We start from the raw sequence: 15623 nt of genomic DNA on the forward strand, positions 1-15623 counted from the left end.
AAACGGAGGGAGTACCAATATTGTTTTAAATAAGTTGAAAAAATAAAGTAAAAATATAAAAGAGAGACAAGTAGACACATTCTTATTCTATGGAACGAATAAAAATGGTAAATTTAACACACATTTTTGGAACAGGGGTGGGTATTGTATTGCTCAATGCCTCAATCGCAGCCCTACCATTTTCATTTAGTCAAATTTGGCTCCTTAATGTTATAGAGTTAATAATTGTCCTTTAATTATGTCACGTAATTGAACATGTGGCATTTATGTCAATGGAATACTCATAATTGAGTTATAAATTCAATTAAGTACTCAAATCTATTCAATTTTCGGTGATTTTCAACCAGACCGTGTTATTTAAGATTTAGAAGGAACATCTTTTTTAGTCTACGAATTTTGCAAAAGTATCATTTTAGGTCCGTGAACTTTGAAAATATCATTTGAGGTCTGCCAACTATATGTTAATATCAATTGAAGTACTTTTTTACTATTTCCAAGTATTTCTAGATGAAAATACCCTTAATATCTTTAAGGGTATATATTTTTAATAAACTTATCATATACTCATACTTTTTTTATAAATATCTTTACTATATATTTTTGATGAATTTTCTAAATATAATTTGACCTTCAATATTATCACTTAATTTTGTGACATGCAAGAAAAGATCCTTATTCAATTTTTTATTATTAAAGAATTTTCTTTAATAATAAAAAATTGAAGAAGCAATTTTCACTTGCATGTCACAAAATTAAGTGAAAATATTAAAGGTCTAATTATATTTAGAAAATTCGTCAAAAATATATTGTAAAAATATTTATAAAAATAATGAGTACATGATAAGTTTATTAAAAAAATATACTCTTTAGGTATTGAGGGTATTTTCGTTCAGAAAAACTTGGAAATAGTAAAAAAGTACTTCAAATAATATTAATCCATAATTGATGGACCTCAAATGATATTTTCAAAGTTCACGGACCTAAAATGACACTTTGGCAAAGTTCGTGGAAAAAAAGATGTTCCCTCTAAGATTTATTGAACCTGCATATCTATTGAAGTTTATACTGTAGTATCTGTTTAAACTAAGATATAAATATTTCGTTGATTAATAAGATGCTATGGATTATATGGATTGTACACATTAGCCATTAATTAAAATTCTGTGAAGTGGGCTAATAAATTATACTTCATGTTGGTTGATTCAACTAATACCCTTAAACATAGAAGTATCGTAATTTTTTAAAGTTACGGAGTACTAATTGACTATTAAATCACAAACCAAAATTCGATTTGTCCCCATGTTTCAAACTCTGATAATTTATAAATTAGATTCAGATTTCTTGGATTTAGATTGGACATATTTGTTTATTCAAATTTATAATTTTCATATGATTTTAAAACATTACTACTAGTAAAAACCTTATCTTTCATTTTTTGCAATTAAGATATTCCCTATTTTTTGGCAATACAATTATGATGTTGAACAATTTTTTTTATTTTTAAATAGCGATAATGTAATTCTGTAATTGTAATTAGTTGTTGATAAGTTCCAATATGACAAAAACCCAAACGTTCGAATCATTATTATGAAAGTCAATGCTCCAGCATATAAGAACATCTCCAACCATTTACATTAAGCTCAAACCATTTTAGTGTAAATGTCACATCAAATATGATTTTACTTCAATTATTTACGCTAAACTCAAACTTAAAAGAATATTCTCTATATTATATTTTTTTATTACTCATAAAATTTGAAAAAAGTTTTTGATTTTGGTTTAGTATAAACCTGAAAATAGGTATTTTTCACTCAAAAACTAAAAATGAGATGGATTTTAGAGTACTATTAGAGTTAATTACTTATCTCATTGTAGGTTTTAGTGTAAGAGATGGTCTAAGATCCAAAATAAAACCAATAATTGATCAAAATATACTACGGAATTATTTTATAAAACAATATAGCTACACGAAAACTTGACGTATAGGTTTTTATAAAAAAAAACTTTGACGTTTAAGAGGAAATTAAGTATCTATATATCTTACTATATATTTACATCTAGCGTTAAACAGACTCTTTAGTAAAATAAAATTGCTTGGATTTAAATATATGTCCCATATTTCTATTTTTTACACGACTATCATTAAATGTTTTATTTCAGTTTTATTACTATTTTTTATAAATAAAATTTGACATTTCACTAATTTTTTATCACTCATATTTACAGTCAACAATTTCCTAAATCTAAGCTAATCAAATATTAAAAATTATTTCCAAGAGCAGAAAGTCAGAAACAACAACAAAATAATAATAATAATAATAATAATAATAATAAGAATAATAATAATAATAATAATAATAATAATAATAATGACCACGCGTTATGCACCTGAACAGTCTCTTATACAAAACTGAATTATCTTATGAATAAACCACGTGTTACACACTTAAAAATTCTCTTGTACAAAATTGAAACATCATAATTAATAAACTTTTCATCAATCAAACTATACACCACATGTTATACACTTCAGATCTGTCGCCACTTTAATAATAAACCCAATCAAAATGAAAATGGAAGAAGCTGTCGTTGGTCCAAACATTTGGCCTACCGTCACTTTAATTAATACCCAAACAAATGCATTATTATAGTATAGAAGTCTCTCTACTATAGTGTATATATATAATCGCATGTTTGTGTATATTTGTGTTAATTACAATAAAATGAGCCTTCTTATTAGTAATTCTCTCACAACATTAATCTCTCTTGGCGCCGGCCGGCAACGGCAATCAAGATCCGGTCATCCGATTTCATCAATTTTGGCCAAACAAGACCAGAATCCGATCTCTCCGCCGTTCGATTTCAATCGATACACGCTCGAGAAGGCCGACTCCGTGAACCGAGCTCTGGCCGCGGCGGTGGAGATGAAGGAGCCTTTAAAGATCCACGAGTCCATGCGCTACTCCCTCCTCGCCGGCGGGAAGCGCGTGCGCCCCATGCTCTGCATCGCCGCCTGCGAGCTCTTCGGCGGCGACGAGCCCACGGCCCTCCCGGCGGCCTGCGCGGTGGAGATGATCCACACCATGTCCCTGATGCACGACGACCTCCCCTGCATGGACAACGACGCCCTCCGCCGCGGCAAGCCCACCAACCACCGCGTCTTCGGCGAGGAGACCGCCGTCCTCGCCGGCGACGCGCTCCTCTCCTTCGCCTTCGAGCACGTGGCTCTGGCGACGCGCGGGGCGTCGCCAGAGAAGGTGGTGAGGGTGTTGGGGGAGCTGGCGAGGGCGATCGGGGCGGAGGGGCTCGTGGCGGGGCAGGTGGTGGACATCTGCTCGGAGGGGATGGCGGAGGTGGGGCTGGAGCATCTGGAGTTCATCCACCACCACAAGACGGCGGCGCTGCTGGAGGGGTCGGTGGTTTTGGGGGCGATTTTGGGGGGAGGGGATGAGGAGGAGGTTGGGAAGCTGAGGAAGTTTGCCAAGTGTATTGGGCTGCTGTTTCAGGTGGTGGATGACATCTTGGATGTGACGAAATCGTCGGCGGAGTTGGGGAAGACGGCGGGGAAGGATTTGGTGGCGGATAAGACGACGTACCCGAAGCTGCTGGGTATCGACAAATCAAGGGAATTGGCGGAGGAATTGAATCGGGAGGCGCAGGAGCAGCTGTCTCACTTTCATCCACACAAGGCGGCTCCATTGATTGCTCTTGCCAATTATATTGCTTATAGGGATAATTGATCCTCTACATTTCATCAACAATCCATAATCATTTAATTATTTCTCTTGTTATATCTATCAGTTTTTCAAAAGTAATTGAAAATCAGGCATACTTTGGCGCGCACACGTGTTTTGTTTCAAATTGATTATGTTGTGTTCGGGCCAACAGTGGCATGGTAAGACTTGCTTGCGTATTGCTATTGAACCAATTGGGACAAATAACTCTTCTAAAATCGTGAAATTTTTAGATTTTGTTCGATTTTACGGAATTGGACACGCGGAATTGGAATTAAACCTTCAATTTCAAATGTAACCTAGATAAGGAAAGTAGTAGTGTTATCTAGGAGAAACGTTTTGGGACTGTTTTCCGATGCAATATTAGGTAAGCAGAACCTAATGTTTTTTTAGGTTGGCTGTAAGCCGTCTCACTACTTCTTAGCTCATCATGTCACTTTCGCTCATCTATGAACCTACACCTCTTATTATAAATTTCAAACAAATTGTACTTTTAATCTCAAAATACTTGCATTTGATCAAAGTCATGTTTATAATGAGTTAGTATTTCACAAACAACTGGTGAATAACTGGTGAATGATCAAAGAACACTTAGGAAGGACTCAATATCGTAGTGTGACCATCTTGTAAAAATCGAACAATTTAAAAGAGTCTTGCACCGTCCCAACTAAACATATCTTATAATCTTACAAATAGGGTATCTAGGGGCATTCATGAACAATAATAGGAGAGGACTTGTAAAGAAAGTATGATGAAGACATCCACCAAAGTGATGTTAAATCCTATTGGCACAATGGTGGCTTCTTCCGTGGCTAAACTATACAGTATTTTTGGACAAGATCAAAGACTATTAGGATAGTTCACTCTAAAAATATAAATTAGTAATACTCTGTGCCAAAAAGAAGTGTTTCAGTTATTAAGGAATGGAAGAAGTATATTTGAATTTGGACTATAGGTCATTTCTAGTCCTAAACATATGACGATTTTATGATTTAATTGGCGCTGACAGTTAATTTTTAAAGGTTTCGTCCAAAATGGACTAAATTCGGACCGTTTTCATTTGTTCAGGATACAATAATTCTAAAGATAATGTTCTGTACCAAAATCATAACATCAGCACATGTTTAGGACCTCAAATGACCTTTAGTCTTGAATTTAACAATGAGGTTTGAGTCTCAAATTATCTTACCAATCAATATATACAGTTTTTTTCATTAATAAAGCCCAATAATAAGATACTCCATGTGAAACTTGGAAGCCATATATTAAGGGATGAGACTAGATTCCTAGAAAATTTTGTTTATATGAATTGTGGTGCTCCTTGTAACATATTCCCTCTTTCTTAAGGAAGATGACTCTTTCTTTGTGCTATACGAGATTTTATACTGTTTTATTTTATGTATTAAGTAAAAAGAGTCAAGTAAAAGAGAGAATAAAATAGAGATTCTATTTTTGGCAATAAGACATCTTTGTTGAGACAAACTAAAAACAAAAGTGAATCATCTTTAATGGGATGGACATTCAAGTATACGCATGCCCTAAAACTCAAAATTTTAATATGGACCGTTATATATATACGTGTCACTTTCTCAATGATTAGAAGTTGAATATATCTTACCAAACTTACAGAGGCAGAGGCTTGTCAATATTAAAATGAACACGTGACCCTCGGCAAAATATCCCCACGAAAACTGCAATATACATTTATAATTGCAATACTACAATGTGGAGTAATCGAAATTAAAGAAAAAAACATTGAAAGTAGCCGAGTTTCTGTCTGAATGGGTAGACGGCGGATGGATTCAATCTTCATGACACGCCCATGGTATGCTGGTTAAGAATATGGGCCCTATACCATAAATAGTTCTGTTATATTCATCGTCTCGCTTTCAGTCCTGTGACAAACCCACTACTTACTTTATCTTTCCTTGAGAAAATATACTAAAAATAAAATAGCAGCCGCCAGAAATTAAATAGCAAAACATAGGCCCAAGTCCAATGCTTCATTCTCAATTAAATAAAATTTAAAAAAAAAAACTGAACGCCGTTGCCGGGGATCGAACCGGGGTCACCCGCGTGACAGGCGGGAATACTTACCACTATACTACAACGACTTCGTGTTAGTTTTTGGATACGATTAATTATTATTATAGCACTACATATACAGACCCACTCTTCGACATCGATACAGTCTACTACTGGATTAAATTTAATTTGAAATCAACACAGATTAAATACGGTGTACAACGTTACAGTAAGTATCAATTGTGAATTCATTAGTAGCATTTCATAAATACAAAAATCATTCATCACAAACCAAACCGTGTGTGTGTTTCCAAAGACGAAGATAAATTTATACGGAGTATTTTGGTAGTGCTTTGATTATGGTATGATCTACTCCTTATGCAAGAGTGTAAAAAATACAAAGTGCTGATCATAACAAATGCATCTTCATTATTGTTAGTAAGAGAGAGACGATATATACTCCATGTATGAGGATTCAGATCATTAATCTGAGCATATTGGATGACAAAGTTTGTAGAGAGAGAGAGAGAGAAAATAAGAAGCTATATATATATATGGGTAAAAAGGTTTAACTCCATTATTGGGAAAGGAAAGCACCGCCACGGTGGGACCCAATCTGAGCCAACAGCCGCACGTGAACGCTGCACCAAGCCTCCATTAACTTAGCCTCTTTGGCGTCTTCCTCCCTCTGCACCGCCCCCAACCGCTCCCTGTACTCCCCTTCCATCCTGCTAACATACGCCGCCTCTTCCTCCCTCAGCCTCCTTATCTTCGCCTCCACCTCCTCCGCCTTCTCCCTCCCCCTCCGCTCCTTCTCCGCCTCCAGCTGCTGCTCCAGCCGCCTAAGCCTCCACGCCGCCTCCTTCCTCTGCCTCGCCCACACCTCCCTCCCCTCCTCCAGCTCCCGGATCAGCACCCCCATCTCCGATGTCGGCGGCGACGGCGGAATCACGGCGGCGGGTTTGGGCTGGACGTATTTCTCGGCGAATGTGTCTAAAATGTGGTCGTAATTACCGCCGTGGGAAGGGGATGAGGAGGAGTGGTGCTTGAGCTGCTTCTCTTTGAAGACCTCCCACCACTTGCCGAGGCGCTTGGCGGTGCGGCCGGGGAGCTCGGCGGCGATCTTCTTCCACTTGTTGCCGTATTTGGCCTGGAGGGAGATGAGGAGGGACTGCTCGTCGGGGGTGAGGGAGCCCTTCTTGATGCCCGGCTTGAGGTAATTCTTCCAGCGCTCCAGGCAGGACTTAGGGTCGCGGTGGAGGGCGGAGGGGAGGCGCTGGTTGATCAGGTTCCATTCGCGGGGGCCGTACTGCTTCACGTAGGCGCGGAGGAGGGCGTCTTCTTCCGGCTGCCACCGCTGACGCTCCTTCATCGCATTTTTACTGTTTGGTGGGTTTGGGTCCAAGTCTAACAAAAATGGGTTATATACATATAGGGGGTATAGGAGTAGGTGCTTCTTTGGACTGATGCTGGAAATGACACCACACCATACTGTCCACCATTAGCTGTCTACTCTACTACTCAACTCACTATACATCTTTTGCGATTTCCTCTCCTTTTTTCTCCCTGCCCAAATCCATTCATTATTGTTCTTGTCCCCTTTTCCACTTTAATTTGTGTTTAATATGGGATCACTAATTATGTGAGTTTCAACCTATTTTCGACTAACTCAATAAGGACAACTTCCAATTCAGTCTATTAACAAATTGCCATTCTAACTCAATACCGGCATGCTTTTTTCAAACTCGAAAATAGCCCAAGCATGATATCATCTGTTAGCTATACCAATAATTTTCGTCTTCACACGGTAGGATACGATAAGAACAAACCTGGCATAGCTATAATAAGATGACCTGATTAAATGCAATGAAACTTATAAAACGATTAGAATATGCTAACACTATTAAAACTTGATTTAAAAATTACTTAAGATTAAAAATTTAGAATTTGATACATAATAATAAAATCCAACACAATCACTTAGATATTACTATTAGATCCAGCTAGCCAAATTATTCACACTAGCCTTGTAACTCTCCTTAAAAAATTTTAGAGTAACGATCAAATCTGGTTCCTAACATATGACCGTTTTATCAATTTGGTCCTTAACATTATCTTTTTGATTATTTGGTCCTTCACAAATAAACTCGGACCCGAATCGATCCTCACTTAACAGAATCGTCAAAAAATAGACGATGACCGCAATTTGACTATATTAAATTACTAATGGTAATTAGTTATACCTAATTATAATTCTTTTTCTATTAGCAAAATTGGAAAAAAGATAGTATCAGTTGCAAAATGAAATTAATAATTTGTAATTTAATAGGAATTAAGAATTATAATTAGGTATAATTAATTACCATTAGTAATTTAATATAGTCAAATTGCAATCACCGTCTATTTTTTGACGGTTCTGTTAAGTGAGGATTGATTCGGGTCCGAGTTTATATGTGAGGGATCAAATAATCAAAATGATAATGTTAAGGACCAAATTGATAAAATGGTCATATGTTAGGGACCACATTTGGCCTTTACTCAAAATTTTAAGATATAGAAATAAAATTACACTTTATTTCATATTAGTAGAGTCATTTTGTCATTTTAGTACGTTCTCTAGTAATGAAGTCATTTATCTTTTTAGTAAAAGTCAACACATTTATTATCACTTATTTTACTATCTCTTCATCTCTCAACTTTTTTCATTTGCTACGTACTTTATTTTTCCTTTATATAACTCACTTAACACATTTTTTCTTTATTTTTTCTTTATATAACGCACTTAACACATTTTTTCTTAAATCGCGTACCAAAAATAAACGATCCTACCAACGCGAAACCAAGAGTGTATTTATTAGTGGATTATTTGAATCCAACTCGACTAAATTTGAAATTATTGAATTTAACGGATCTCTTTAATAAAAAGCCGAACTCAATAAGCATTGTTTCAAATCCAAGTGACTAAACAGAAAAAGGTAATCTAAATAGAAAAAAGAAAAGAGGATAAAATAGAGATTAAAATACCAAATTTAAATGATTTATTTAAGACGAAAATAGTAGTACTATTAAATATGTACAAATATAATTGCGGCACGTAGCATATCATATTAGACGAATACGACATAAATCTATAACGAACACAATACAAAATTATTGTCTCCCCTATCGAGATGATAAGAAGACTCATATGATAAGGTTGTGATTTATACTCCATCCGCGCAACACGGAATTTAAGGAATTAATATAAAAAAGTTAAAATAGTAAGAATAAAATATGAGAGATAGAATTAAAAAAAATAAAATATGTGTATAATAAATTAAGAGAAAGATTTTATTGTTAAAAAGGAAAATGGCCGACTAATAGTTTGACGTGTCGAAAAGAAATGTGACCTGTTTATCTGTTTATCTTGTTGGAGGGAGTATTAATTTCATATACCAGTACTCCCTCACTTCCCCATTAATTGTCCACTTTTGACATTTTATTCGTCCTTTATTAATTGTTCACTTTCACTTTTACCATAATCGGTAAGTAGGTCTCACATCTCACTAGCTTATTTTACTCACATTTTATTTTAAAATCAATAAAGAAAAATAGGACACATATTTCACTAACTTTTTTAACTCACTTTCCATTACATTTTTTTAAATTTACGTCCGAACTAAATGGAGAATTGATGGGGAACGGAGGGAATAGGGAATAGTATATTAATAAAAAATTTGTGAAACTCAATTTGAAAATAAAGAAAAGAAAGGGTGAGATCGAGAGTGACGTTGTTTAGTAGGGCAGGTAATTCGGTCGGTTCGGTTAGAACCGAACCGACAACCCGGTTAACCGAGCACAAAAGTAACTGAGATTGAAGCACCGAAACCGAAACCGAATTGGCCTCGGTTCGGTTCGGTTCCTAACCGAATAGGGTCGGTTCGGTTCCGGTTAACCGAACCGGAATCGAATTATTAAAAAAATATATATATGCAGTTCATAGGTATCAATCTGCATACGAAAAATTCCCATCCTAGCCACCACCATTTTCGCTGCATTGAGTTTTTGGTATTTAAATTTGTAGAAAAAATTATGTAGGTGCTTTGTATTAGAAATTTAAAAAATAAAAAAAACCTATTTAGAATATACTTAATAAAAATAAATATTAAATATGTAATTCGGTTCTAATCGGTTCCAATCGGTTCTAACCGATTGGAACCGAACCGAACCGAACCGATAACCGAATTTTTCGGTTATCGGTTAACCGAGAAATGTGATAAACGGTTCGGTCATCGGTTAACCGACTAACCGATGACCGAACCACCTGCCCTATTGTTTAGGGAAGCGCGTGGGAAAGGGGGAGGAGTGGCGCCTGGAGCACCGCATTTCTCGGATCTGTTGTGGCTGCTCCACCAACACTCAGTGTCTGGTCCGTTGGTGGGGCCGGGGCGGGGACCTCTCTCCCTCTACAGTGCCTCTCTTTGTGATGCGTGCCCATCTCACTTGGAATCTCATGCGCGCTTCTCAATCTTTCTTTAATGAAAACACGACTACTACATTTTGTAGTAATCAGTGCCCTACCACTACCATCCCCTTTCCCCTTTTCACAAATCATAGCATCGGAATGTCAACATCCCTTTTCCACACCACACCTCAACTCACTTTACTTTTTCTTACTCCTCTTTTCCCCATCCCGTGTAACGGTGAAAATTTTAGTGCTCTTATTGTAGCACGCTCTCCCTTCCACCGTAAGAATTACTCCCTCCGCCTATGCTAAAATGATACTCCCTCCATTCACGAACAAGAGTCCCGTTCACTTTTTCGTGGAAAAATATTTATATTCTTACGTGATCTATGTATCTATTGGTTTAATATTAAGGATTAAGTTCATTTAAAATATTAAATGATTCTAATATTAAAGACGATACCGTGATGGATCGGTTTCGATTAAAGAATTAGAATCGGGTGTATTGATAACCCTCCTCTCTTATCCCTAATTATTATGTGATTATATTTATATATACATATGTGTGTGTGCGCATACGTAATAATATGCATTATGGCATAAGTAATGTATGTGTATATTAAATTATAAAGGATTTATGTGTATATATTTATGCATGCAAGTTATCGAGGTGTACTAAAGAAAAGGTGGCAGTTGCATTTGATAGGAAGTTATAACTTAACTTCCATTAAAAAATAAATGCAGCAAATTACTAATCAATATGACTTTTGATTAAGAAGTCGGTTAATTATGTAGTTATAAATGGATCGTCACCTTATTTCGTGAATAGACGGTTGAGTCTATAAAAGGAAGTATGCATGCAAATGTATAGATAAGCATATTCTTCATGCTCTCGGCAGATGTACATATACACATATTTTATAATACATTAAAGTTCTCGATTCTTTATCCATCAAAAGAATCAGTAAAGGCTTGAGGTCAAAGAGGGGATAACATCAATTATGGAGGATCCAGTCAAAGATAGGACGAACATCAATTGATGTATTTCAACCTCTACATCAAATGAAGAAAGCATGGATGGAGGTTGGTGATTTTATCTCCACTTATAGTATAAATGTTATGGTTGAATTAATTAAAATCTAGAATTAGATTTCATTATCGAAATCATTAAAGTTGAGATATGGCTTACAATTGGTATCAGAGCCAATCTAGATTTGGTTAATTCACCATTTATGTGGTTTCAAAATCGAAATTTGAATGGTCTTGGATTTTTCGATTTTGGTTAATATGCTTCCGCTTGTGTGTCGGGTAATTGTTTTATGAAATGTTAAAACAATATAAGGATATTGTAACTATTAAAGATTTCAATATTTAAATAATATATAACATGTTTATCACCAAAGTGGTCTTGTTATATTGCATTTATTTATTGAAAATAATGAATGTTAATTAATTGATCATGATTATAGAGATGCTATAAATGACATAAGAGTTTGATTGATCAATTATTTTATTATCTATATACTGGGAGATCACCCAAAGGTGGATCATTGTATATAGATAATAAATACGAAGTGGATTAATCATTTATTCATGTGTCATTTAGTATGTACACCCAAAGGCAACATGCTTATTTGATACTATGTTTAGTTTGATTAATTGTTAAAGTATATATTTAGCATCGCTGAAAGTACATGTGCTTAAGTATTACCCAAAGGTTACTTGAATGCATGTTATTTAAAGTTTTATTACTGTTTATGAATCTATATTAAAGAACTCAAGCACGTATAGTTAAGCATGTATAAATGTTGCAGCTTTATAAAATTTGTATGCATATACTGACTATGTCATTAAATTAATGGGCAAAATTATGGATAATGGTTCGAATAGATCCGGCTCACGCTGGGTGTAAAGATATTGAACCAAGTCATACTAACGGAAGAGGAGTCCTCAACCATTATAGATGTCACTCTGTAACTGAAAATCTCGATGTGAGATTTTTGAGATTCGGGAGTGATCAAATAGGTTGAGCCTTATGAAAATGACGATGGCAGAAAATTTGAGGTCATCTTTGCCCATGACATAAAAAGTAAGGGAATTCATTAAGAAAATTAAAGAGCGTTCACGATCGGGTATGTCTGATAAGTCAAATGTAGAAGCATAATGAATGGGGTTACTACAAAGAAGTTTGACTGGTCTCAACCGATTCACTATCATGTGACAAACATGTCTAACTTGACAGACAGTAAAGTTAACGACCTTGAGAATGGAAATTCATGAGCAATTGTCGGCCAAAATTTATCATAAACTCCCTACATGTTGAATTTATCCAGTTCCAGGTGAATTATAACAACACTAAAGATAAATGGGACATTTAAAGAATTAAAGGCTATATTGGTTTAAAAGGAAGAGAGATTAAAGATGATAAATTATCAAGTTGTGAATCTCATAGGTCCCGGAGGTGTTGGCATCAGTAAAGGAATACTAAGTAGGTAGGACAAAAGGAAGGATAAATATTTTCTGAAAGGTCTGGAAAAGCTTATCCATAAGGAAAATAAGTGTTTCATTTGCAAGCAAATATAACACTTTAGAAAAGATTGTCCTAAAAGGAAGGCTTGATTCGATAAGAAAGTTGAACATACCGGTTTTGTTTACTTTAAATTAAATCTTATCGAAGAACCTAATAATACTTAGTGGTCAGTTTTGGTGCTATAATTCATATGTCTCATGTTAAACATGGATTCAGTTCGATTCAATCTACAAAAGTATTTGAACAATAATTGTTCATAAGAAACATGATAAATGCATGGAACGAAGGCATTAGGACTTACAGATTGATCTTAGACATCGAATGTCATATAGATCTTAACGGTTATCTCTATGTGCCTGAGTGTGCTATAAATATTGTTTCTGTAAGTGGATTGAATAACTTAAGTTTTAAATATAAAGATTGGATATGGTATATCCGCATCGTACCGAAATGATTACTATTATGGTAATGGTACAATATTTGATTCACTTAATAGATAAAATCTTGATGCAAAGTTTTCTGAATCCTTAATTAATATTTAAAGTCGAGGCGTTAAGCGTTGTTCGTCAAGTAAAAGTTTGGTGTTCTTATGGCATTAAAGATAAGGTCCTATTTCCAAAGAAAGTATTATGAGGTTGGTAAAGTATGAAAGTATTCCTCAAAATTGGAATTTATTGTCCTAAATATGTGTATAGATTGCATTAAAGAGAAGCAAACTAAACGCATTATAAAGAAATCAGCCACGAGAAGCACTCAGCTTATTAAGTTAATACATACTGATATACTCGGTCCTTTTGATACTCCTTCTTGGGTTAGTGAGAAATACTTTATCATCTTTATCGACGGTTACTCACTTTATGGAATAAATGTCTACTGTATGAAAGATCCAAGTCATTGAATGTCCTAAAGGTATTCATTGACATGGTGGAATGACAGTTAGATAGAAAAAATTAAAATTGTGAGGTTGAATAAAGATGTTGAGTTTTTATGGAAATTTTATAGATAATATCCATGTCCATTTGTAAAGTTTCTCGAAGTAGAGACATTTGTGCACGGTATGCAATGCTTAATACTCCACTACAGGATGGTGTAATAGAAATGTGGAATCATATATTAATGAAAATGGTTAGAAGTATGTTAAGTTGTTGTACTTTACCCTTTTCATTGTGGATTTATGCTTTAAAGACTACGATGTATATGCTTAATTAGGTTCCTAGTATGACAGTTCCTAAACCTCCTTTAGAACCGTGGACGGTAAGGAAACCTAGCTTGAGGCATATTCGTATTTGGTGTTGTCGAGCATAAGTAATATTATATATAGTCCACATGAAAAGATTTTGATTTAAGAATTGTCATTGAATTTTTTATTGGCTATTCGGAAAAATCAAAGAGGTATACACTTTATTGTTCTAACCATAGTACGATAATATTTTAAACGGGAAATGTGAGGTTCATTGAAAATGGTGAAAACTAGTGGGAGTGGTGAAAGGTGGATGTTCATGAAGTCCACGATAAAGTTCTTCCACATGTTGTTGCACCTAAGGCTGTTGTTCCTATTGCATCACAATAAAAAGAAACAATAGAACAACATGATGATGTGTAATTACTTTATTTGGGTAGTCTAATTATCCTCCCCGTTCTCACTTATTTACATATGTGCCATAAAAAAATCACCCCCACCCCACCCATCTAACTTAAACTCTCACTCTATCACTCTCTCTCTCGCACTCGACCCGTTCGAAACCCTAATTCACCGCCGCCGCCATATCTGACAAAAGGCCTCCAAACCGCCGCTCCACCTCCTTCCACTCTCGGGAACCATAGCCCCTAATCGCCGGCCACCTCCGCTGTGCAGGGGTCGATCCCAACGGTTCTGACCGCGGCAGTGTGAAGGTTGGAGTTTGACTGCAAGTAGGATGTGCGGTGGTGGTTTAATGTGGAGTTCTTTTTGCAGACTAATTGTGTTTCTAGAATGAGGGTAGTGAAAATCACGAATAGGGCGCTGCTTGCTTTTAATTTTGCAAAGTTTGTTCTTGAATTTTTGTTCTTATGGTCTCTCAGCTCTTTTTGTTCTCCGATTTTAGTACATTGTTGTTTCGATTCATCCGTTTTTTCTTTTGATTTTGATTCACAGCAGATTTTGAATTGGAGTGTGAATTTCACCGTGTGTGTTGATTTCTTTTGATTTCGATTCACAACAGATTTGGAGTCTGGATTTCGCTGTGTGTTTGCGTTTAATCATCCAGATTAATTTGTATTTGAGCAATTACCTTGAATTGTTTCATTTAATTCTCTAGATATGTGAGCAAATTTAGCTTGAGTTGTTTCATTTAATTCTCAAAATTTGGATTTAAAAGCAGAAATAAAATCTAAATATACATTTTGTGAGCCCCAAATTCCACTATCACACACCATTTATTATACACTCCAACACTTTCTTAAAATCCGCGCCCTTTAGAAATGAGACTGCTATTATTGGATGGAAGGAGTATTTCTTAAAACTGGTGTAATAAGACTCCTATTCTAAGACAAAGAATGTATAATCCACACACTATAATTAGAGATAAATCATGTAACATGACTATAATCCACACACTATAATTAGAGATAAATCATGTAACATGCAACCATGACCATTCATCCTTACTATCCATTCCTTTCACTATTAATATATCTTACTATTTCATTTCTATAATTTAAAAATGCAATTAATAAAAATTTATTAAAAATCCTAAAAGTTACATTACAAATCCAAAACTTTATTTTTTATTCCAAATTCAAAAATAAACTCACTCCGTGCAAAAAAAATAATAACATTTTTACGGCACGAGAATTACATATTTGGTAAAGTAAGTGAGATGAGCAAAATGGTAATTAAAATAGTGTTAGT

General features: G+C 35.1%; 2 protein-coding genes and 1 non-coding gene across 6 annotated transcripts; 1 reads left to right on the top strand and 2 right to left on the bottom strand.

The window, feature by feature from the left end:
- The first annotated feature begins 2585 nt into the window (after positions 1-2585).
- On the top strand, positions 2586-3843 carry LOC125213124 (geranylgeranyl pyrophosphate synthase, chloroplastic-like). Its single transcript, XM_048113491.2, has one exon. It carries the CDS (start codon positions 2691-2693, stop codon positions 3738-3740), a length of 1050 nt encoding a protein of 349 aa, XP_047969448.1. The 5' UTR covers positions 2586-2690; the 3' UTR covers positions 3741-3843.
- A 1567-nt stretch (positions 3844-5410) lies between these two features.
- LOC125214999 (protein rough sheath 2-like) lies at positions 5411-7389 on the bottom strand. 4 transcript variants are annotated; one of them, XM_089066343.1, is made up of 2 exons: positions 6357-7389; positions 5411-5583 (listed from the first exon to the last, which is right to left on the bottom strand). In XM_089066343.1, the coding sequence occupies exons 1-2, from the start codon at positions 7129-7131 to the stop codon at positions 5537-5539; spliced, it is 822 nt and encodes a 273-aa protein (XP_088922469.1). In that variant the 5' UTR covers positions 7132-7389; the 3' UTR covers positions 5411-5536. The 4 variants fall into 4 exon arrangements, with proteins under 4 accessions (XP_088922469.1, XP_088922472.1, XP_047972223.1 ...); XM_089066346.1 differs by having other exon boundaries at positions 5411-5629; positions 6357-7388; XM_048116266.2 differs by having other exon boundaries at positions 6333-7387.
- On the bottom strand, positions 5777-5848 carry TRNAD-GUC (transfer RNA aspartic acid (anticodon GUC)). The gene has a single exon. It is a non-coding gene; the product is annotated as a tRNA-Asp (tRNA).
- Positions 7390-15623: the final 8234 nt, after the last annotated feature.

This window comes from Salvia hispanica, chromosome 3 (genome assembly GCF_029641045.1).
Source record: "Salvia hispanica isolate PSC_SH4W2 chromosome 3, Shi_PSC_v1, whole genome shotgun sequence".
In the NCBI taxonomy this organism is placed as follows: Eukaryota; Viridiplantae; Streptophyta; class Magnoliopsida; order Lamiales; family Lamiaceae; genus Salvia; species Salvia hispanica.

What these genes read in the sequence shown, in the direction of transcription:
- LOC125213124 (XM_048113491.2), top strand. Translation starts at nt 2,691, where the DNA reads ATGTTTGTGTATATTTGTGTTAATTACAATAAAATGAGCCTTCTTATT.
- LOC125214999 (XM_089066343.1), bottom strand. Translation starts at nt 7,131, where the DNA reads ATGAAGGAGCGTCAGCGGTGGCAGCCGGAAGAAGACGCCCTCCTCCGC. An exon ending in GATTGGGTCCCACCGTGGCG is followed by an intron (nt 5,584 to 6,356) that starts GTGCTTTCCTTT and finishes TTTATGGTATAG; the next exon opens with GGCCCATATTCTTAACCAGC.